Raw genomic sequence first — 19,014 nt, forward strand, 5'->3', positions numbered from 1 at the left:
ATCTATACACCTGGTAACCTCTAGGAGAGCTCTTCAGCTACCCTTGCACAGGAGGCAGAGCACATCTGTGCTGAAGGATGCTCTGCAGCACCTGAACACCATTAACCCTCTCCTCTTGGGGATGGGAGCAGCAGTTTAAAGATCTAGAAGAAAGTAACAGTGGATTTATCCCTGGTTTCATTTAAGGGTGTGGTGTGATTCATGTGCCTTTTCTGCCTATGATCTGTATAATGTGTAATGTGTGACAATTACATATTACCATGGCAAAACCACTAACAGTGTGTACCTGGGGCCTTTGTTTTAACAGATTCCATGGAAGGCTATCAAGGTTCGCCATATCCAGAAATTGATAATTTTGTTCATTCTTTGGTTAATAAAGATGAGCTACAAGGAGGTAAAGAGACCACTTTACTATTTACAAATTAGTGTTCTGTAGCCCTATTTTTAAAGAATTTATTTTTTTTCCTCAGGGATACGGCAATGGAATTACTTCCCTCTCAAAGAAATACTTGTATATGATATTTATGGTTACCGTTGGTGTGAAAATATTGGAAGAGCTCACAAAAGTAACAACATAATGTGCGTTCTTTATTCAGTTTTAAACAGCTTTATTTATTTTCCTGCTTAACTATTACTCTGTAAAAATGCTGAAAAAACTCTTATGGATAGAATTAGCACTTGTCACAATTTCTGTTGTCTTACTCTATGAGGATACAATGCTTCAATTACAACAAAAACCCCACCAAATCTGAAAAAACCCAGACAAACACAAACTTTCCCCCCCAAGTTTACTTTGGAGATACAAGTCCAGTTATCGTAATAGTTGTATGAAGTAGGTAGTCATGGTATTTAAAACATGCAGCCAAAGATGCTAACATATAATTCAGAGTATGTTAAAGCTATTAAGCAGTACCATGCATTTATACTTTACAGATAGGAAGCTGAAAAATCAGGGAAAAAGAACCTGACCACTTTTGAGTTCATTTACAGTGCATTTTAAATTACATTCTCATGTCATTAAAATTACTTTGTAATTTTAATAATTGAGAATTACCATTTTAGAATGATAACTCCTGCTGCTGTTTTAGTTGAGTTTTGCTAGTGACTCTGCAAGAACTCAGACTTCCTATAGTTTAGCAAAATAAGTGATGGAAAGTCAGGTTTTCTAGATTACATTAGAATTCCAGTATATCATTAGTAGAAATACTTTAACTTAAAAATAATTCCATATAACATTTAAAGTCACTGAAACATAAGGAATGAGTTTTTGAGAAACAAGGATATTCAAAAAATGCCACAGCCACTACGCTGGAAGGTATTTCTGAGGCAAGTTGCTTAAAGGTCGATGTTTCTGAAGCACAGCTGAAAAAGCTGGTTGGTCTAATCAGTTGACAGGAAATAGTGATTTTATGTGGCCTTTAAAATAAAACTATCCATAACAGTGTCAAAATCTTACCTTATGGGTAAATCCCATATGCTAATCTTACTTTGACTTTCTTTCAAGCTTAATATAATGAAGTTGATTATATTTCACTTTCAGATGTTAGTCCTAAAAATCTATTTCTTTTAACTGAAGAAGCCTGAAGGTTATTGAAAATTGTACAAAACATGTATGTAATAAGTATGTCAGAGCAGGAAAGCGGTGTCCTTAGTTCAGGACAAACAAAACCTGTCATTCAGTGTCAAGAGTTTTCTACTGTGTGAACTCATTTCATTTATGGACTGTTACTGAAAAAACGAAATAATTTTATTCTTAGGATTCTGGTAGATCTAAAGAACGAAGTCTGGTATCAAAAGTGTCACGATCCTGTCTGCAGAGAACAGAACTTCAAATCACAAAGTATGTAGTCTGTGATCTCAAAGCAACTGTACTTAATACTTTTTGGAATGTCAATTTTAATGCCATATATTTGATTTAGGTTTTCCATTACCACCTGGGATATGTCTCCCGTCTCTTTTCAAAGAGGTATGTTTTTGTCCTGTTGATATGCTAAAGTTCTTGTGAGCCATGTTGTCTCTGGAAGTTACTGAACATCCCCACTGACAGGCAGTTGAGCTCCATGCACCAGTTACAGTGGTATAGAAGAGGTTTCCAGGGCGGCTGCACTGCTCTGGTAGCACCATAGATTAATTTTTAAGTTCTCTGGCAGTGCTAAGTTACTGTAATCACCTCACTTCACCTGGGACTGAAGACTTCCTTGTGTTTTGATCTGAACAGCAGTTCCCAGTGCATAAGCCAAACAGCCACTGCGGGGTTAAGTAGAATGGTAAAACTGCCCCAGTTAAGCTCTGCTGTGCATGTTTGATTTCATGCTGGGCAAGCTAAAAGCAGAACTGCTCCGGCAACACCCGAGTCAGTCAGAGTCAAATGTAAGTCAGTGACCCTCATAGCTGAAGATCATTTTCTCCATTTTTGTGTATCAAAACAGTTGTTTCCCCAAACAGCTAGAATATTTAAACCAATACTGCACGTAGTTCTAAGCCCTGAACATACTAGTTTTTCCACTGCTTAGGCAATAGAGTTGGCATTTTTGCAACTTTTAAATTTAACTTGACAGCTTTAAAGGTCATACTTGCAGGATGGCACGTTAAGCTCTACTTAAGCAGATCAGTATCTTTTACTGTTATTTCATAGAAAGCGTAATTTAAGTGCACTTTCAGATCCTGACAGGATCTTTAAACAGACCCTGAAATTAGTTTTAACCTTGTATTATACAGACTGCTTGTAGGTTGCTAGAAAAACAGCAGATTTCTACTCGTATTGAAAGTAGGTTAACATACTGGAATTAACATAAATTAACATACTGGAAAATGTCTGTTGGCCAGCTTTCTGTAGTGTCCATTATATGTGACAGTACAAATTTCAAACTTGCAGACCAATTAAAGGTATGAAAGACCATTTTCATATGGTGTAAGTAGTACTCTGTTTCTTAAAGGAAGAAGAGTATTCAGTAATGGATGAAAGGGGGGACACAGAAGAAAAAGCAAAACCACATTGTAATGTGTCAGACTTGACGGAAAGCTCAGTATCTCTGGCAAAAAGCTTGTCTCAAGACTTCCTGTTGTCAGACAGCGAGTGGGAAAACACAAATGATGATGCCTGTTTCTTAGAAGCTGCTGAAGATGTGGAACTGGCTGAGGCTGCAAGTGATAGTCTGAATTATGCCATAGAAGAAATCCCAGATGAAGCTCTTTTGGAAGCTTTAAGGAAAGAAGACACTTGCAATGAAGAAGGCAGCTAACCAGAGGCTTGGCCAGCAGACAGGCTGCCAGCAGTGACCACCTGCATGTCATGTGCTTCTGGCAAGATGCTGCAGTGTAGTTCAAAAGCGCTGCTCCAGAGGTGTGAGACAAAGCACAGAGGAGCCAGATGGTCTTGAACAGGCAGGAGGAGATAATGGAAGATTTCACTGAGCATCATGAATGCTGCTCCAAGCTTATCACTTTTAACATTCTCTGCTGTACAGTTTCTGTTTTGTTAGTTGGATCGCCAAGTTTTATTAGTAAGCCAAGTTAAACAGACTTCTTTAGTTCCAGAAATCGGATGGAATTATTTATTTCAAATACAAGTTTAATAAAAAGATTTTTCTATTTATAGTTCAACTGAAGTGTCTGTGTTCTCTTTAAAAGTATATAATGTACTCTTGACAGCAACACTTCAAAAGCATAAGATGAAAACCCAACATTGTTCACAACACGGAAAGATTTTATTACTTTACCTGGGATTTCTATTTCAGCCATTTCACTGACATTCTGAGACTATTTGACAATGGAAAGGTACAATCTGTAAGTTGCTGACTTATTTTAAACATTGAAACAAAATAGAGCAGCAATTATTAAACAAGCTTGAAGCACTACCATTTTAAAAATTGTTCCTAACAAATGTCAAAAAGTCTTAAAAAACATCTAGTGTTTCTTTGATAGCCTCTCTCTTTGTACAGCCAGAGCCTCTTCCAGTTTCATATTAATATTCTGAAAATGTCTTTCTGCTCCTAGAATTCTCCGTGACTCCATCAGAAGAGCAGGGAGGCTGGAAGTTCCATACTGTTGATAAGGAAATAAAATTACAAGGCAACACTTTTAACTCCTGGAAAGATCACTTACATATCTGTAGTTATTTTTCCTCTATTTGGAATGGTGCAACAAGCTTTTTAAAAGTGAAGAACAGCCAAAATTAAGTGTCTTCTGAAATGCAAGGATTTCCCTTACACAGGGCAGGCATGTAGCCTTGTCAACAGAAAATACCACACCAGGTCCCAGGTAAAACAGGAAGGAGTTCTAAGACTACATAGGAAGTTACTCTGGCCATGAAATACCAGCACTGTTTTTACCATTAAATACCTTACAGAACAGATATGGAAGTACCAGAGCTTTCCCTTTCTTTGAACAATAACAACAGAAGAAATTAATTACTTGTTTCTCAGTGTTAATCTTTCCTCAATTTCTATTAGAAAGTTACAACTAAGGACATAAAGAGCAAGGCAGCAGAATCCTCTCTGACATCCTTTAGCTTTTGAGAGAAAAAAAATGAGTGAGATACTACAGTACAGTCACAGCAGCGACTCTCAAGTTGTTTCCACAAAGACAATTTACAAAATATTGCTATTTAATATAACAGACATTAATAAAAATGCCAAACAGTCCAGGAAAGAAGGAGAGAAGAGGGAGTTCCGAGCCAGAACTGTTCAGAAACACATGCAAAATATGTACTTACTACCACTTTTTCTTTTGGGTTTTCTTCTTTATAATCCAAGCAGTCTTGCTGTAGCTCCTTTAAATCAGTAAGTAATTCAACTGTTTGCTTCAAGGAAGATTTCCTTTCCTGTACATCAGCATACTCTTTTTGTAGTTTTGTCAGTTGTGGTTCAGCTCTGAAAAAGGATCAAGGCTTTGATGCTTGTATCTGCATGTTTATTGCACAAATAACTATAAACATATTTCCTCTGAAGGAGAATTAAAGGAAAGGTTGCTCAGAAACACAGAATATAGGTTAGTATAGTACACTGTTTAATTAGAACAACTAGCATATTAATTAAATAGAAGCATGAGTCCAAATCCACCAAAAACATCCAAACCTCTCTCTTATAAAGAGAAACTCTTTTCAAGAACTCTTTTTGAATTCTCAAATTGAGTCCTTTTGTCAATCTCAAAATTGTCTTTTGAGTCTGACTGAGCCCCTTTCTCTTAAGCATTTAAGTTTTTCAAATGTTGTTTGCAGGTGTTCTGCACACACCTACATGCAGGCTGGGGTGTTCAGTGCTTATGCTACAGCGTGCTCAGGATCTGTGAACTACCCACACCTCTGCCTAAGTAAAGTGGAGGGCTCAATCCATTAAAACAGCACTCCAAAAACTGAACACCAACAGCCATTTTCATTTAATAGTGCTGCAGAAAAAAGGCTTGCTTAAAATGATCAGAGTATTAGAAAACAAAAACTGTGAAGGCCACTTTCAGTCTGTGAGGGGGGTTCAAACCATACTGAGGGATTACTTCTTTGAGCATAATTTGTCCCTAGTACTGCAAAACCTCCCAAGCCTCTCATGCCATAGAGAAGAGGCTTTTACACTGGTTTTGTGGATACAAGCCCGTGGTTTCCTACAGAGTTAACTTATGGAAAGTATGTTTACATGCAGCTTGTCCTTAGCAACAACTGGGATTTGGGGAAGTCTTAACGGCTCTTCCAAATAACATGATTTCTGTGTTGTGTGTCTAAATGACACTTAAGATTAATGTCAATTTAGAGAAGGGGAATTGTGTGGCTGCATGAGATGGAAGCAAACTATGTACTCAGAGGAACCCCTGCCAAACTGCAGAGCTGAAATACACTCTCCCACCTCAAAACTAAAAAGTCCTCTTTGTTACCTTTGTAAATTTATGATACAGCACCTTTGCAATTCAAATTGTAACATCAGTGTTTGTTATGAATGTATGGTGTGAACCACCATCCTAGTAACCAGTTAGCCAAGAGAACTTTCAAGAATGACTGACTAGGCAACTGGAATATGTAAAGGAGAGGTTATCACGAGCTTTTGTAAAAACAAAAGCAAGACAGCAGTAATTTCATTACAATAAAAGAACAAAAAAAGTTACTTCCCCTTCTGAGCGACAAAATACCAGATGCCTTAAGTTCTTCGGGCTATTATTGTGCATCACTGGAAACTTACCCAATCAGCTCTTCTCGGAGTTGCACCAGTCGCTGCCTTTTCTTTTTGATGTTTGTTACTGTCTGAAACAAGTAGCGAGCAAAGTCTTTGAAACAGTTTCTGTAACTTAAGGCAAACAACTCAAATTTCATTGGCTTTTCTCTCTGAGATTTTATGCTTCTGATTCTTGTGGAAGGTTCCAAGATACCAGACCTTATAAACTGCCATATTTTACATTTGTATTTTAAACACTTTAAAGCTGTTTAAAATGTCAAACTTTTATCTCCACCCAAAATTTCGCAGAAGGAACACGGGACTTACAAGCATACAAAAGGAATTTGTGACATTTTGAACTCAAACTTGACCAACTCTGTGAGGTTATTGTTTTGAAAATGCAAACCAGTACAAATGTATGTTCAGTACAATTGCCATAACTAAGTAAGCTTTCTTTATTATAACATCCAATTAAAAATAAGAAAAAGCAACACCCAAAGCTAATCATAAAATTAAATTTAGCAACTAAAAATCCAATTTTAAGCAAATATATGAGTCAAACTAAGGATGAATGTGAGTGGCTGTGAATTCTAGATGTGTATTAAAATTTTCATTTTACATACAGAGTAGCTTACCATATCAACAAGACTGTAGCATATTAATTACTACCTCCCAGAATAAGCATTATGTTGACCTTATTTGTTAAAAGGTATTTTATCCTTGAAAAGTTGGCAGAAAATGTTAATCTGGGCAGAAAGCCACACAGTGCCTAAACTCCTCTCAAATCTCTCTGCTCTAGGGGATCCACCTCTCTCTGATAAAAGCATTGCAATCTGCTCCTCCTGTCAACACTCCCCAGCTGCATTTTCAGTGAATTACTACTCGCTCCAAAGGAACAGAGGAACTGCCTTCCTCTGAACAAAAATTCTGCATATATTTAGGAAATGCAGTTCCCATAGACTCCTCTTCTTTAAACTAAGCAATCCAATTCTATTGTCATAGGTCACCATCTTTGCTGGCCTCCTAGATTTTATATTCATTTATGTTTCTTGAAGGTTAGCTGTCAGTATTTAACTGACTCTCCAGAGGCCTCACAACTATTCATAAAAAAAAAATTCCAAAAAACAAGAGTAATTCACATGCATAGATACCTACACATCCTAATGTGTATTCCTTCTTTTTACATCATATAGCAGTCTACACATGGAGTTTGGGTTTCATCATATTTTCTCAGATATTTTCCAAAAAAACTGGTGGTTCCCTGTCCTCTATTTGTGCAGGTGATTCTGTAGTACAGTACAGCCTTTTGTCAACTATTTTATTTCTTCCGGTCAACTTCTTGAAACGTCAATGCCGCTATTGCATGCCCTACTTGCCAGTGATACGTATGTATTTACCTTAGCATTTTTTCTCTTCATATTCTTTAATTCCTGCACTCCTGCTATCTACAAAGGAAAAGAAGAATTACAGATTGACTATGGATCTTGAGTTCATTGCTATCCTAAAAACACTGCTGCAAGAATGACTTCGGAATAAGGTAAGAAGATATTTACAAAAACCAACACTGTTTCAAAGGCAGATTACAAGAGTATCAGTTGTGTATTGACTGTGTCCTCATGCCAGAGGAAGACTGTTGTACAAAATTAGTGCAATATACTCCTTGTACCAATTACTGTAATACTGGCTTGATTTTTCTGTAACTTTACATATATGTATAAATCTAACCTTTTTAAAACTTACTGCTTCTAATGAAACACTCAGAGCTATACTTTTAGTACTTATCCATTGTACTTATCACAACTCCTAAAAAGTTCTGAGTTCATTTTACTCATTGCAATTAGTGAGAAGAAATCTCAGTTTTCCAAGCCCATCAGCTTGTTACAGAATCACAGAATGGCTCAGGCTGGAAGGGACCACAGTGGGTTGTCTGGTCCAACCTCCCCACTCAAGTAGGGTCATCTCCAGAGCACATGGCACAGGATCATGTCCAGAGGGGCCTTGAGTATCTCACAGTTACAGTTATGTTCAAACTGTTAATTAAAACAGGATGATTTTCCCTGGACTATGTCAGTCTTACTCAGGCCTCTAGAGTCACTGAGACACAGTATAAAAATTAAACCATTGGCTTTTTAAAACTCTACTCCATGAGATTTTAAAACAGTGTTTGACATAGCTGTATGCTTGTCCAAATTATGCAGCTCTCCAGTTTTCCTATATAGTGATTTAGATAGGACAAACACTTCAGGATTATTAGATGCCTCCCTGTTCTCAAAAGCTGACAATTTTGCAAAGTACTTGCATGACAGCAGTGTTGTGTTTAGAGGCAATTCTCATAAAAGCCTGCACAGAGGTATCAAATCACAACCTGCACACAATAAACTCTGGTAAATTTTACATATTGTAAAATAAATGTGTGAAGAACAACATAAAACCATAGGCCCTTTGACCACAAAATTGATTTTATTTCTGGTGTACTTACAAGATCGATGATTTGGTCCTTGAAAGCAGAACAGAAGTCGTTGATAGCTTTTCTGCAAATGTTTGATTCTATGCTTTGTCTGGAGAAGTCAGAGGGACAGAACACAACCTATTTGGTTTAGTAAAGGGAAAATCTCATCCAAAAACATTCCTCCTCTGAATAACGAATAAAACCCAATGTTAAGCTGCTAGGCAACTGCAGATGTTTCATACATTACCAATAGCTTAATTTCTACCTTGAAAAATGTCAGCTGAGATGTGTTGTTGTTTGAAAAAATATCAAATCCTTGGGATCATGCCAAGATCACATATGAAAAAAACTTGTATCATAGAAAGTTAACAATCATTAAAATTACATCAGAATGTAACCATGCAATATTGCATTCCCTAAAGGACAGCTCACTAGCCAAAAATACAGGTAATTCTTTTAAAAACTTTGAACGTTCAGTCAGAGGAAAGCAGAATATTTACCTGTAATTTGCTGCTATCCTCTCAACTTCAGCCAGAACAACATCCAGTTCTGTAATATCTCCAGCAGATCTCGTCAGCTCTTTGGGACACCAAACATGTACAGAATGTCGGCTATCCACTGAAACAACAGAATAAATATAAGTGTTACACAACTCAGGTACATGTTCCAAAAGAATAGAAAAATTATTGTTCTCACCATCAAAATAACTATCTACAAGTTATCAATATTTCAATATCAAATTTGAGAAGAATGATATATTATTTATTTAATTTGTCTTTGGCTGAGCAACTATGATAGATTTATACAGGAACCCTTTAGAATTGGGATGATCAATCACATACAACTTACTCTATCATTTTAAGGAAGTCTAGGAACACATTAGTAAACTAACTGATAAATTACATAGTGTACTGTAGACATTTTTTGTGTTGTAAAAACTGTTAGCCTGAATTTAGGCAACCCATATTACTCAAAGAATCAAGAGCTTTTCTATTTGTCTTTTTCAAATTATTTTTATTTTATCTTTGTATACATTTTGTATTAATACCATATATGCTTCCTATCTACAAATATATTTCTTTAAACTTTGCAATAGTATTACCTAATTCCCCAAGAAGTTAAACAATATTTCTTCACACCTCCCAAAATGTCATTCTAGCACTACAACATGATGGAATCCCATTCAAAGGAAGCAAGATGACACAGGAGAAACAGTTTCTCCCTACTGAAAAATGCCACTGTCTTGAAGCTCCATGTCTCAAAGGTCCTGTCTCAAAAGTCTTTATACCAACAGCTGTGCCCACACTGCATGTCAGGGGCACTCCAAGTTCTGCCTCAGCTGCTGCTCGAGGCTTCCAGACCAAGGAATGCACCTCTTACAGCTTCATATCCACAGCCCCAGACTGCCCTCCAAAGGGAACCAGGCTGCCTTAGAGGTATAATGCATATGATGCTTTACCCCTTCAGGAGAGGAATAGGCCAGTCCAGGGATGCAAAACACACGAATGAAATGGGGGTATATACTAAAACTGAAAGCAAAACCTCCCATTTCTAGAAGCAGCAGCACAAAATTTGCTGAGTTGGAAGGGACCCATAAGGATCGAGTCCAACTCTTAGGCCTGCATGGGACCATCCCCAAGAGTCACACCACATGCCTGAGAGTACTATCCAAATGCTTCTTGAGCCCTGGCAGGCTTGATGCTGTGACCACTTCCCTGGGAGCCTGTTCCAGCACCCAACCACCCTCTGGGTGAAGATTGTTTTCCTAATATCCAACCTAAACCTCCCCTGACACAACTTCAGGCCATTCCCTTGGGTCCTGTCACTGGTCACCACAGAGATCAGTACCTGACCATCCTCTTCCCCTCACAGGGAGGTCTCCCCTTAGTTTCCTCTTCTCTAGGCTGAACGGACCAAGTGACCTCAGCCGCTCCTCACACAGGTCACCCTCAAGGCCGTTCACCATCTTCATAGCCCTTGTTTGGACACTCTCTAACATCTTTATATCCTTCTTATACTGTGGCACCCAAAACTACACTCAGGACTTGAGGCAAGGCCAAATCCAGTGCAGAGCAGAGCAGGACAATCCCCTTCCCTCGACCAGCTGGCGATGCTTTGCCTGATGCCCCCCCAGGACAGGGTTGGCCCTCCTGGCTGCCAGGGCACTGCTGACTTGTATTCAACTTGCCATCAACCAGGACTCCCAGGGCCCTTTCTGTGGCACTGCTTTCCAGCATCTTATGCCCCAGTCTGTACACACATCCTGGCTTGCCCCATCCCAGAATCCATCACTTCCCCTTGTTTAATTTCATATGCTTAGTGATTGCTCAGTCCTCTAATTTGTTGAGGTCTCTGTGCAGGTCCTCCCTGCTTTGAGGGAGTCAACAGCTCCTTCCAGTTTTGTGTCATCTGCAAACTTGCTTACTATCCCTTCCAGTCCTGTGTCCAAGTAATTAATGAAGATATTGAAGGGCACAGGGCCTGAGATGGAGCTTCAGAACCCCATTAGTGACAGGTCACCAGTCTGGTGTCACCCCATTCACTGTCACCCTCTGTGCTCGCCCTGTGAGCCAAATGCTCACCCACCACATGATGTTTATCCAGCTGTGCTGGACATTTTGTCCAGAGGGATCCTATGAGAGACAGTATCAAATGCCTTAATGCAATCCAAAAAGATTAAAATCAACTGGTTTCCCTTGATCAACTTGATGGGTTACGTTGTCATAGATGGAACTCAGGTTTGACAAGTGGGACTTCCCTCTCATGAAGCTGTTCTGGCTGTGACCAATGACTGTGTTGTCTTTCAGGTGTTTTTCAGTACCTCCCAGAATAATCTTCTCCATAACTGTACCAAGCACTGAAGTGAGACTGACAGGCCTGTAGTTTCTGGGGTCTTCCTTCTTGCCCTTCTAGAAAATCTGGACAATGCTCACCAGCTTCCAGTCAGCTGGGACCTCTCTGGATTGTCAAGACCTCCCAAAAATCATTGAGAGAGGTTTTGCAATGACATCAGCCAGCTCTTTGAGGATTCTAGGATGAATCCCATCAGGCTCCATAGTTTTGAAGGGATTCCATCTGGAGCAGCAGATCCCACAGTTTCAGGGTCAACTGGGAGTTGATCATTCTCACAGTCAGGGTCCTCCAGCTCAGGGCACTGAGTCCCCCTTGGTCCATCATCCATGTTGAAGACAGAGGCAAAGAAAGCATTAAACACCTCTGCCTTGTCTCTGTCCCTGATTGTGAGGTGACCATCCTCATCCTGTAACAGGCAATGACATTTCTATACTGCCTATTGCCATTAATATGTTTGAAAAAACTCTTTTTGTTGTCCCCCACATTTCTGGCAGCTTCAACTCCAACTGAGCTTTGGCCACATGAATTTTCTCTCTACAGTGGCAAGCAACTTCTTTGAATTCTTCCCATGTCACCTGACCTCGCTTCCACTGGGTATATGCCTTCCTATTTTGCCTTATCTCCAAGAGTATGTTTCTAGATACCAGAAACTAAAACCATGGAAACACATTCATCTTGAATGAGGAAAAGCTATATGGGAGTTTTGAAAAGTCTACTTTACCGGAAGAATCTGATGTGTTCTCCTCTGAAGGCTGCTTCTTTTTCTCCTGGAACTGAGTACTATTCAGAGCCTTCTGTGATACAAAAAGCAGATTAACTTTCAAATTAAACTCTTTTGTTATTAATTTAAAATTCTGAGAGATGGCAATTAGGCAGAATGCAGGAAAGCATTTCCTGCCTGAAACATCAGTATCCTTTACAAAGGCCTGTTTCATCAGCATCCCAGCACAGTGACCACCCTGCTGTGGGACAGTGGCTGCCCAACACCACTGACCAACTGACACGTTTGCCACTGGCCATGCAGGACTAGAAACATGTTATGGAGCATAAGGACCCTCAGTCAGCATAGTCATTGTGCAGCATTAACATTTCCCAGTGATCAGCAGTGCCTACACACCTTACTTTCCACTCACATTCCATCCAAATTCTTTCTCTACTTTGACTACTTTGTGACCCCAACAGCACTTCTGCACACATCCAGCTGCATACATCCAGCTTACTGATGAAAGAACAGCATTCTGTACTGAATCTCACAACATCATTTTCTACAATTCCAATAAATTTCAATAAGGAAAAAGCTTTTATACAAACCACTGCACAGCTTCTTTTATCACAGGTCTACCTTCAAGCGTGCAGATGGTTAACTTCCTCTATGTGTCTGTAAGCTAAGTGGGCCAAAAGCATTTTAAATAATGAAATAGTTCTTCATTCTAATACATATTCAAAATTAATTTTACCAATATTCTTTTCTCTCATAGATTTGTTTGCTTCAATACTGAACAAGCACAAAGGATTTATAGTCCATCTAGTATGCCATTCTTCAAGCACACATATTCTAGATACAAAGAAGATATTTGAAAGAAGGAAAGAACATATTCCCAAATGAGCAAGAGAATAGGCTACAGGATCCAGAACACCTCGCTATGATGTTATATTCCTCAATGACTGTAGCTTTAAGCATTTCACTAGGCCATTACACAGGAATACTCTGAGGATTGATTATTTTGGATATAATTAAGTACTAAGGTACTACTAAGAAACAAATGGAATGTCTTCCTCTCACCCCATCCTCTAATGCAGTCATGGCATCAAGTAAGCTAAAATTAAATTGACTGATAATAGTCATGTAACTTTTTCTGTACCACAGTCTCCTTAGGAGGTCCACCTGCAGCATCAGCTGTGTTGAATCTCTGCACATCACCATCAGATGTCTTTGAGCAATGCATTTTTTTACTGGGAAAAGAAAAACATGCACTAACACACCAAGAAAGAATGATCTTCACCACATACACAACATCATCTTCCATTTTGGGGAATATTTTGTACTATGTCACTTAGTCTGTGTTTCCCATGTAGACTACATAACGAGTTTCAAATGGGCATGTAAAGGGAACAGAACTCTCATCCCTCAGCAGCAACCCGCACGACTGACACTGGGATAGCCACGGTGTACTGAGCAGAAACTTGGAAACAGACAAAATTCTCATTGAGGACTTTTAGCAGGAATGGAGAAGGTTTTGTTGGGGAGAGGTGAGGTTGAAAATCAAAGTAACAATGCTCTGACAATATACTCTCATACAAGTACTATTATTGTCTTGCTATTCAATGAGAACTATTTCACATTTAAATCTGATTTAACAGATGAGAAATATACAAAAATTTGAATTAAAATATTAAAATATTTAAAAAATAATTTTCTTTGTGACATATAATTTAACTAGCTTCTACCCATTTTTCAGTTTTTCCATCTTTTAACATTAGACATCAGCATTTAGAGAACTAATTAATACCTCACAGAAGCATTTTGAAAATCTGTTCATATAAAAACTTAAATCACTGTACTGCTTACAGAAGGCAGACTCAGATTTATTGTACTATTTCTTTTCTACAATCTTCAACCTCACTCTTTTGGTTTCTCCTCTGGAAAATTTTAAGTTAAAGCATCTGTTTAATAACCAGCCAGGGAAACTTGACAAACAGAACATTTTTCCCACTCAATCTAAAGATGAAATTAAATGCTGGAATTTTTTTTTCACCAGACCTTCTTTCTGTATGTTGCCTTTGTGGTGCTGAAACATGAGCAAGTGACTCAGTTTGTGAATGTTCCTCTTCATAAGCATCCACAGCAGTACTATGCAAAGGGTGATCTACAAAGAACAGAAAATAAGCTGCATAAAAACTGCTCTCATCTCTTGAAGCAAGGAGCACTGCTAAGCATTTAGTTAAATATTTGTGGTTTGCTATTAAAAAGGAAGTTCTGGTTAAAAGTATTTTTTGAGGATTAGGAAAAAATATGTAGTGCAAAGTTTTATGGTTTCTGTACCCATCCACCTGCTGTTTCTTCACAAACTGAAACCAAAAGTGCAGGAAAGCTCAGCATGTACACATGGCATATAGCAACCAAAATATTTTGTACAGTGTCTTCAAGGTCTCTCTTTGCTATAGCAAACATAAATCTACACATTTAAACAGCTACTTTCCAACTTTTTTTAGATATAGACTTTAAGCTGCTTTATTGGACACTATAAGAAGGCGGTTCCAGCTGCTACAGAATATTTGTCAATGTAGAATTCTTGAAGGCAGCTACCCAAATAGATTGAACTCTGGGAACTCAGAGGTTTCAGCATGCCTTCAGTAGTATGAAATTCTTTTTTCAAACACAATGCCACAAAAAGTTTGTGTTAGTTTACATTTATAGTAGGCATCCTTTTTATAGTAAATACATAGCACAGAAGTGAGGAAAAGAAGAGCTTTTCATCTTGCAGCCTTGCCCTTATAACAACCCTTTTGCTAATTTTTTCTTTATAGCTCATTTTCAATGCTCTTTGCAGTAGTCACATGTATATTTTCCATAATTTTCTTAGAATAATAACTACTACAGTTGAGAAATAGCTCTTAGCATTTTTTCTACAACTTCTAATTACAGTTTTTCAAATATTTATATAATAATAACAGAGGACATCATATAGGAGCATCTACTTAATCTAAACTGATTCTCTGCCTGTACACTGAGGCCTCATTACAGAAGTCCAACACAAAGCATGGAAGTTGTTTTAATTACTCACCAAAATTGATACATTTTTATGTTATTTTTTTAAAGAACATTGGAAAGTGGCACAACAACATCCCTCTGAATGTCCAAACTTGCTGCCCTGAACACCCTTACAATAGCAAAATTTTCATTTCATGATTTGTGTAATTTAATAGAGAACAACTTCAGATACTGAACTTTGGGTTTTAAATGTAAATTCTTACACAACTGCAAGATTATAATCTGTGAAATTCTACCGTTCAGACTATAAAACAAACAGCCAGTATTTTTCTGTTAACTTTTACTTGCACATATTACATCATTATTCCTGTTACTTCCTAAATTATAGAAAGCAACATAAAAACTCTTTGTCTCTCGTAGCCATTACTTTCTCTGGCAAAGAACCAATACCTTTCCCTAGGTAAGTACTAAAGTATTTTGCCCATATGGTTTGTTTCTGAAAATCGTACATTAAATTACATTCAATTTAATACTAACCAAAGGAATCATCAAGCTCCTCAAGCTGATTTGTTTCTGCTACCTTCAATATCCTTGAGACATCTGGTTCCTCAAGTGGAAGTGATTTCCAGCGCAGATTGGAATTGGCTTTGTGTTTCTGGATGGGTACGAAATTAACAGATGGATTATCCAGCTTTTGAGTGTACAACAGATTAAAGATGACAACGAATTTCAGGAACATTTGACTAGAAATACATTTAACCAGGACCATATTAACTACTGAGCTATGGCATGAAATAGCTGGAGCCTGTTTTTATCTCAGGCTATGGGGTTTTTGCCCTAAGAGAAGTGATGGCACAAAATGTCTAAGTTCTGCTATTTGATACTGTACTCTAGTGAGCGTTGTCTTATTTCATAGAAATAAGTGTACAAGCTTAGAAATAACAGTCTAATATCTGGTTTCTGTGATCTGTAGCCTTTTTCTTTTCAGGCATTAAAATATTTCTTCTTTCATCTCTTTATTACATAAATTTCCATTCTTGCCTAATTGATTTTTTTCATTTTAAAAAACTGGAAAGTTATAGTGTAACTTCTTATAAAAAGTGGAATTTTTAAATTAAGGATTACACAGATACTTCTATAAAACAGAAGGGTAGAGGAGAATGACAGGGGTTTATGAAACAGTTGTGTGTCATTCATATCAACTGGAAGTGAATTTCCTCACTAATTGGTGTGTGTGCATGGAGGGTAATTTATAACCAGAAAACAGGAAGGTCTACACAGCTTGCTGAGCTTTTTAGCCCACAAGTTCTGTAATGGTACCAAGCATAGATACATCAACTATTTCCTCTAGAAATTGTTCTCTTTTCTTTTATGAGGCTGCTTTTAAATTTTTGCCTGTTTGAAAGTCAATGGCCCATTCTGTACTACTCTTAGAAGGAAAAAAAGAGAATCCCACACACTCGCCCCAGGCCTGCTCGAGCAGCGACTGTACACACTTCCAATGCCCGTGCAAACCAAGCCCTGCATTAATTCCTGTGCATCCACCTCCAGAAACAGCGCCCTGACTGCACGGGAACACAAGACAGAATCACAGAATACCTGGGACTTACTCGGATCACTGAAGTCCAAACCCTGGCTCTGCCCAGGACAGCGCCAGAATCTCACCATGTACCTGAGAGCACCAGCCAAACGCCTCTGTCAGACTTGGTGCTGTGACCATTGCCCCGAGGAGCCTGTTCTAGTGCCCAGAATCTTCCGGATGAAGAACCTTTCTCTAATTATCCAACCCAAACCTCCCCTGAGGCAACTTCAGGCCATTCCCTCGGGCCCTGTCACTGGTCACCAGAGATCAGTGCCTGAACCTCTCCCTTCCCCTGTGAGGCAGCTGAGCCCGCAGCGAGGTCTCCCCCCTGCCTCTCCCCAGGCTGAACACAAGTGCCCTTCTTCCCTCCCTTCCTCCCTCAGCCGCTCCCCCCGCGGCTTCCACCCAGGCCCTTCACAACCTCTGGACTCCACAAAAACACAACGCTGGCTCGTTTCAATTCTGCCCAACCTGGCAAAACTTACCTGTAGCTTACAGCTGGTAGGATTCTTCTTTATTTTCTTCTTCGCAGACATTTCGCTACTCAGGATATGCTGAGGATAAAGTTGGTGAAAAATTATCCCCGACGCAAAGCACCTTTCTCCGTGTCAGTATCTGCGAGAGAGCGGGAGATCTTTGTTACTTCAACTAACGCTCAGAGCACTTCAAAAGCAGTAAAACTCCCTTCGTTAGCCTAGAGCGCTGTATAACGTCTGTACACACACGCATGTGTCCGCACCCAGCCCGGCACACAAACAAAAATCGCGCCGATTGCGCCGCTCAGGCCGCGCTGCCTCCCGGGCCCACAGGCGGGCAGGGCTCGCCCTCGCCCCGCCCTCCGAGCAGGGCCCGGCCAGGCCCGCAGGGCCCTCCCTCTTCCAGCCGCCCTTCCAGGCGGGAAGGGAAGGAAGTGCGGACGCGGGGAGGAGCGGCCGGTAGAGGGAGCGGGACAGCCCCGCTGTGGGGCCCACCCCGAGCGTGTCACGGCAGTCACCCAACCCGCGCTCTGCCGAGTGGTTCGCCTTTAATGTCTGACTAAAAAAAACCCCACTAAAATTCACTTCCAGTTGATATGAATGACACACAACCGTTTCATAAACCTATGTCATTCTCCTCTACCCTACTGTTTTATAGAAGTATCTGTGTAATCCTTAATTTAAAAATTCCACTTTTTATAAGAAGTTACACTATAACTTTCCAGTTTTTTAAAATGAAAAAAAATCAATTAGGCAAGAATGGAAATTTATGTAATAAAGAGATGAAAGAAGAAATATTTTAATGCCTGAAAAGAAAAAGGCTACAGATCACAGAAACCAGATATTAGACTGCTATTTCTAAGTTTGTATACTTATTTCTATGAAATAAAGCTCACTAGAGTACAGTATCAAATAGCAGAATTTACATATTTTGTGCCATCACTTCTCTTAGGGCAAAAACCCCATAGCCTGAGATAAAAACAGGCTCCAGCTATTTCATGCCATAGCTCAGTAGTTAATATGGTCCTGGTTAAATGTATTTCTAGTCAAATGTTCCTGAAATTCATTGTCATCTTTAATCTGTTGTACACTCAAAAGCTGGATAATCCATCTGTTAATTTCGTACCCATCCAGAAACACAAAGCCAATTCCAATCTGCGCTGGAAATCACTTCCACTTGAGGAACCAGATGTCTCAAGGATATTGAAGGTAGCAGAAACAAATCAGCTTGAGGAGCTTGATGATTCCTTTGGTTAGTATTAAATTGAATGTAATTTAATGTACGATTTTCAGAAACAAACCATATGGGCAAAATACTTTAGTACTTACCTAGGGAAAGGTATTGGTTCTTTGCCAGAGAAAGTAATGGCTACGAGAGACAGTTTTTTCGCAGAATCATAGAATCGATTGGGTTGGAAAAGACCTCCGAGATCATCAAGTCCAACTCTTGGTCCAACTCCAGTCCATTTACTCAGTACCACGTCCAATCTCAGTTTAAAAATCTCCTGGGATGGTGAATCCACCACCTCTCTGGGCAGGCCATTCCAATGCCTGACCACTCTCTCTGTAAAGAATTTTGGAATGGAAACAATTGAACAAGATCACTTCTGTAAAGATAAACCTGAAATCAAGTATCAAAAACTCACAGCGGTTCATAAGTTAATTTAAAACACACAAAAATAGTACTCGCTGTAACAGTGTGGAAAAAACCCCAAACAACCCAAAAAACCAAGTAGGCTTTACCTTGAAACCTTTTAATTCCATCTCTGGCAATTAAATTACTCAGCAATTAAATTCAGCAATTC

General features: G+C 39.0%; 2 protein-coding genes across 7 annotated transcripts in view; one reads left to right on the forward strand and one right to left on the reverse strand.

Annotated features, from left to right (window-relative positions):
- Positions 1-3,603, forward strand: part of PRIMPOL (primase and DNA directed polymerase) — a 25,315-nt gene extending 21,712 nt beyond the window's left edge. For all 4 annotated transcript variants that reach the window (XM_071556311.1, XM_071556307.1, XM_071556308.1 and 1 more), the window contains 5 exons: positions 308-394; positions 471-579; positions 1,758-1,840; positions 1,920-1,966; positions 2,937-3,603. In XM_071556311.1, coding sequence (XP_071412412.1) covers positions 308-394; positions 471-579; positions 1,758-1,840; positions 1,920-1,966; positions 2,937-3,242 — 632 coding nt within the window. In that variant the 3' untranslated portion in view covers positions 3,243-3,603. The remainder of the gene's footprint in view (positions 1-307; positions 395-470; positions 580-1,757; positions 1,841-1,919; positions 1,967-2,936) is intronic.
- On the reverse strand, positions 357-18,911 carry CENPU (centromere protein U). 3 transcript variants are annotated; one of them, XM_071556313.1, is made up of 12 exons: positions 18,539-18,911; positions 17,219-17,348; positions 15,689-15,806; positions 14,201-14,306; positions 13,302-13,392; positions 12,161-12,233; positions 9,087-9,204; positions 8,617-8,695; positions 7,535-7,582; positions 6,165-6,226; positions 4,715-4,871; positions 357-4,044 (listed from the first exon to the last, which is right to left on the reverse strand). In XM_071556313.1, the coding sequence occupies exons 2-12, from the start codon at positions 17,267-17,269 to the stop codon at positions 3,907-3,909; spliced, it is 1,041 nt and encodes a 346-aa protein (XP_071412414.1). In that variant the 5' UTR covers positions 17,270-17,348; positions 18,539-18,911; the 3' UTR covers positions 357-3,906. The 3 variants fall into 3 exon arrangements, with proteins under 3 accessions (XP_071412414.1, XP_071412415.1, XP_071412413.1); XM_071556314.1 differs by lacking the exon at positions 18,539-18,911 and adding an exon at positions 17,457-17,633; XM_071556312.1 differs by lacking the exon at positions 18,539-18,911 and having other exon boundaries at positions 17,219-17,443.
- Positions 18,912-19,014: the final 103 nt, after the last annotated feature.

The sequence above is a fragment of the Pithys albifrons genome, chromosome 5 (assembly GCF_047495875.1).
Source record: "Pithys albifrons albifrons isolate INPA30051 chromosome 5, PitAlb_v1, whole genome shotgun sequence".
Taxonomy (NCBI): Eukaryota; Metazoa; Chordata; class Aves; order Passeriformes; family Thamnophilidae; genus Pithys; species Pithys albifrons.